This window comes from Prunus dulcis, chromosome 6 (genome assembly GCF_902201215.1).
Source record: "Prunus dulcis chromosome 6, ALMONDv2, whole genome shotgun sequence".
Classification (NCBI taxonomy): domain Eukaryota; kingdom Viridiplantae; phylum Streptophyta; class Magnoliopsida; order Rosales; family Rosaceae; genus Prunus; species Prunus dulcis.
In genome coordinates this window covers 7,870,787-7,875,946 of record NC_047655.1, presented here as the reverse complement: position 1 = coordinate 7,875,946, position 5,160 = coordinate 7,870,787, and the positions used below count along the sequence as shown (strand labels likewise).

At 36.4% G+C, this 5,160-nt stretch overlaps 1 protein-coding gene across 1 annotated transcript; it reads right to left on the bottom strand.

The window, feature by feature from the left end:
- Nucleotides 1-3,041: 3,041 nt before the first annotated feature.
- LOC117629653 (50S ribosomal protein L18) lies at nucleotides 3,042-4,832 on the bottom strand. The gene is made up of 2 exons (XM_034362219.1): nucleotides 4,632-4,832; nucleotides 3,042-3,457 (listed from the first exon to the last, which is right to left on the bottom strand). Exon 2 carries the CDS (start codon nucleotides 3,443-3,445, stop codon nucleotides 3,062-3,064), a length of 384 nt encoding a protein of 127 aa, XP_034218110.1. The 5' UTR covers nucleotides 3,446-3,457; nucleotides 4,632-4,832; the 3' UTR covers nucleotides 3,042-3,061.
- Between the last annotated feature and the right edge of the window lie 328 nt (nucleotides 4,833-5,160).

The following is a 5,160-nucleotide window of genomic DNA, read 5'->3' as shown; positions in this document are numbered from 1 at the left end:
ATTTCAAAATTTCTGTATCAATCTGACATATATGTCGGTCAGTAAACCAAAAGAATTGAGGGAAATAAATACAAGAAGAGAATATGAATATTCTACCAACTCAACTACCTCACAAGCACTAGTCAACCTCATTGAGAAAATAATTTCTTCTAGTATATATATATGAGTATTAATTTAATTCACAATTTAAGAATGGGTATTATTCAAAATACCAATTGCAAATGCATGTGATCAAAGGGTTTTCTTGGAATCTTCTTTCATAGGATGTGATGATTGCATGAGCTAAAGCCCATGTGAGTATTGGTGTGTCAAAAGGGTTAAAGGTGGAAGAAAGAAGAGTGATTTGTGATAGATAAGTCTTTTTCATGGGGTATTCTCCCATTGCCTTATTAGAAAAGGCAAGTGCTCTTTCTATTTCTACAAATGTTAGACATATAGGCTTCTTTTTTAGTAAGGCTTACAGCTACACAGTTATTGAATATGTTTTTCGCTATCTCTATAGAGTAGTGTTTCTACCATATTATAGATATTCAACTTAATCATTCTATACTCTCGGAGAAAAAAAGAATAGAATCCGTTATATATATTGGTCAAAAGATGATATATGTTACATTGGAGTATGATACTCATAGAAATTTTCCTTTTCAGAAAAGCGACAATCACTTTGTATAGTCAAGTCTTTGCTAAGTCGATCAAAAATTTAATATTTTGTTTTGGTAAAGTTCAAATGGGTACTAATTCGGTCAGTAATTGGTAAAATTCAGTGAATATGATTCACCAAATCATCATGATATATACATGGTGTAAATACTAAATACTTTCTCCAATCACATCTATGCAACGCAAGAAGACATATGATCTGAATTGTGTGGTGCAAATAGTTGCAGAAAATATCTAAAAAGCAGGGTCATATCGTTTTCATTGGTTGAATCAATTGTTTTGTCAATTGTTTTCAGCAATATTGAAAAAGCCATTCATGATTAAAATTCAGTTTACCAATGGAATCATGCATACGTTGCTCATGATGAAGGCTTGAGGCCAAAGAACAAGCTCCTTGGTGTGTCCAAAAACATTGAGCAAGGACATAATGAGGGTGTTCTAGAGTTTAAACTCTCTAAAAGTTAGCCACATGCATGCAAACCTTAATCATTTCATGGGCATCAAAACTTTCCTAACCTCGACCTCTTGATTTTGGCTTAAATAAATTTTTTTTTTAAAGCAAAAATAAATTTGATTTGATCTCTAGATTTTAGTTAGCAGGAAAGTTCCAAGTTAATATGGCCTCGGTTTTTGAGGCAATTAGGTCAAGAAAATAAAGTCTTTCTTTATGATGGAACCCATTTCAAAAGAGCAAAGTCTCAAGGGTAAAAATACAGAAAGTTGTCAAGGAAAAGAAGCTTATCCCTTTTGCCATGTTGATATTTTTATCCTAAAATTAAAATTATTGAGCAAGACCCAAAGGGTAGTCATCATTAGATGAGATGCTAATCTCTCTTAAGAGTTCAAAGACAAAAAAAGATGGCTCAATTTTCTTTAATCTTCACACTTGATCACATCATTTGAGGGACAGAAAGTAGGCTTAATGAATATACTAGCTCTCTTTGTAGATAGCGGTTGTGCAATTGAATGCTTTAGAAAAGTAAAACCATGACATGAGAAAGGAGTCTTTTCTTTTGTAGCCAAATTTCAAAGTTCTCTGACACTTTTTTCCTTTCCATATAATTGCATGGTTAGAAAATAAGGACCCTTCATTAGACTATCAAATTGAATTAGGTGGGTTTGTATTTAAATGTATGATCATATTGATGTCTAGTAAAACGACGTTACAAATTACCGAAAAAACGGAATAAATAAAAACAGAAAAGTGTTTCTGTTCAGATAAAAGCAAACTTCCTTCATTATCAATTTCCAAACACCTAATGCATTTTGATGGTACTGCTAGTTTTGGTTTTTCTTAATTGCTGAACCTAAATGTGACCCTTTGACAGAAGATATCTTGTCCTCTAGATACGAAGGTAAAATCAAATTGATTTTCATCAACATACCGACAGTCAAGCTTTTTAAAGTTGGTAAAAGTCCTCCCCAAGAACCCCACAAAAAAAATAAAAAATTGAATAAAGAAATAAGGGAATTTCATGGCAATGGATAATATTAAATTTTCAGGTGAAGCATATATGGCTCATATGTAATTAAATTTGCAATTTCTCCTTATTTAACAGAATGGATCATCCACCACACAAGAAAGAGACCCCTTGTCACTTGTCATACGACGATCCCCAGGGATTTGTTGGTAAAGGGTAGTTGCCAATATCACCTCAAACTTCTAGCCCAAGTTCAACCCGACTACGAATAATGTTTTTGGTATAGACTTTGAATACTTGAACCAATTGCGTTGACAAGAATAAAAGGTCTCTCCATAATGGGATAATGGTCCCAAGGGGCAGGGTAGCTCTTCTTAGGCAAGTTATCATTTAAAAAAAAAAATAAAAAAAATAGAAGCCATATTTAGGAGGAGGGTAATCGAACCTAGGACTCGGATACAGAGATAAATAATGTTAACCACTTCATCTATATAAGCCCATTGCCTTGGGCGAGTTATCTATCCTTACAGTTTCTTGGTAGCAGCCCCCAAGCTAGAGAATGCCATTATAAGACTTGTATTAGAAGCATTTGGAAACCCGAGCAAAATTAAACCGTTGCATGTTTTCGATTATAGTGGCCAATTCAATCCAGCTATAAGATCATTTTCTCTATATTCAGCACCCTGACTTGTTCAACTGCTAAACGGAAGTGGGAAGAAGTTGGAAAGAACAAACTGGTTTTAATAATTTTCTGTAAGAAAGATGAGAGGAAGCAAACATTAAAATGACAGACAGTTTATGAGCTGTTTCTATGGCTATGTACAGACAATTTCCAAGTGGTTCTGGTTTTGCACGAATGCAATGCAGTATAATTTGCTGGTGTGAGCAATAAAAGGAGCTCATTGCCTCCTCCTTGCTCTGTCAAAAGAAATATATAGTTCAGCATTTAGACACAAGGAGTGCAAACAAGAGATTTCTTATTAGTAACTTGGTCGAGATGTATTTTCATCGTTATCATCAAGAACGAGTTTGACTCCATTGTTCTTAAGAGCATTGACAATGGCCCAAATCTTGGTGCGGTTCTTAAAACCCTTCTTCTCAAGTTCATTATTTACATTAACGTGAATCCCTCGTCCCTGCCCCTGGTCAAGACCATCCACCTTGAGTCTCTTAGCCAACACCTCTCCAACAACTGACGCTGCCTTTGCATTGCAAGACCGACCACACTCAAGCGAGCCCTTGATTGAATGTTCAACTGTAGATGCTGATGTAACAATCCGGCCATTGTTTCTATCCACCACGTTTGCTGTAATGTACTTCAAGGATATGAACAGACGCAGTACATACCGCTTCACAACCGTCATTCCTAGGCAGTCCTGATGTTTTATTGATAAGATACATTAATAAAAGCCAATTGGATACGAAACTATATTATGAGGAAGAAATGAAGTACAAACATTTATGTACCAAAAGAAAGTACCAACGCTGTGGTATTCAACTCTCCCAGAAGGGTGTGAAGATATAATTCTAAATATCCCCCTTCGGCACGTTCTAACCAATATTCATTTAAGCTGCTAACAGCACAGTGACAATACACTGCATCAAACTGGTAGCAACTTGAACCCACTTTTCGTCAAACATGTACAACCAAAGACTTGCTTCTACACCCTCAACTCAACCGTTACAAAATCTTTCAAAGACTTATGGCTAAACAGTTCATTGTTGTAGGCCTGTTTGCCACAATACATAGGAGCAAATAAATCCACGTTCCCAGAATTATCAGTTCAGATGCATCTCAATAGAAAATTGGTAGCAATCAGTTTGAGTCCCACTTAATTTTAGACTCTCACTCCCACAAGAAAACAATCGTTATTGCAACCCTCAAACAATTAAGCATGCTAAGTTGCTCCCAACATCAAGAGCTTTACAAGGATACTGATTGTTAGTGCTCAGTGGTTGTAAGACTATCTTTGTAGCAGGGTCGATGATTGTAGACAGGGCAAAGCAACTATATCAATACTCTCAGAGGGATTCATCCATGACACTACTTGAAATGAAGTGATTATGAAACTATTTTGCTATGCTTCCAACAGAACAATTGCATGGTTATTGCCTCAAAAATTACAGCCAGTACATTCCAATAAGAATACACTTATATTTCATTTCCATATCCAATGCACACACCCAGTTCAATAAAAGAAAATGGTCAGCCAACTGTAAAACTACGCAAGAACATGCTCAATGCATTCAATGGAAAAATCCTAGCTCAGCCAATATGCAACAGATATACTCTTGTGAAATTCGTGGGACGCCCAATATGCCTAAATTTATCCATCAAATGGCTTCACTAGAAAGGCGTAACAACAATAATACGAAAAAAATTTCAAGCAGCTAGACATTATCTCTTGCTATCAAACCTCCAAACTCTAGAAAGAAGGCTCTACACTACAGATTCTAACTTCAACTCAAACAGTAAATCGCTCACCCCCCTACGAATTTCGATCTGGAAGGAAAGATTTAACTACTCAGTTCCGGAGGAGAGAACAGTACCGGATAGACGATGTCGCTGCTACAGAACACTACCTGACCGCCGACATCACACGATCAATCGAGGGCACATGAGGGAGAGTGCTATGGCTGATGAGCCCACGTTTGATTCTTGGTCTCTTGGAAGATCTTGGGTTCCGAGAGGATTTTTTGGACGAATGGATTCGAAGAGGTGGGATGCGTGATAAATGCATAGGCGTAAGAGCAGTTCCAGCGGATAGCTCAGCCCAGGCAAAAGGTACAAGGGACTCCCAAAATCAGCTCCAGCGGTGACATCCAGCCCGCGCAAGAGCTGGGTCCATAAGCCCGTGCAAGGCCCAAGACAAGATGGACCGAGCTACTGTCTGAGAGTGATGACGTCAGCAAATAAATTATTATTATTTTAAATCGAAACAAATTCTGAAAAATTACCAACAAAAAATTCAAATTTTAATATATATACATACTTAGAAAATTTTTATTTATTAATTTCATACATATAAATAAAATTAATCCCATATGAATAGTAATTGCTCTTGAGTTGCCATGACAA

Coding starts and splice junctions, on each gene's coding strand:
- LOC117629653 (XM_034362219.1), bottom strand. CDS start 3,445: ATGACGGTTGTGAAGCGGTATGTACTGCGTCTGTTCATATCCTTGAAG.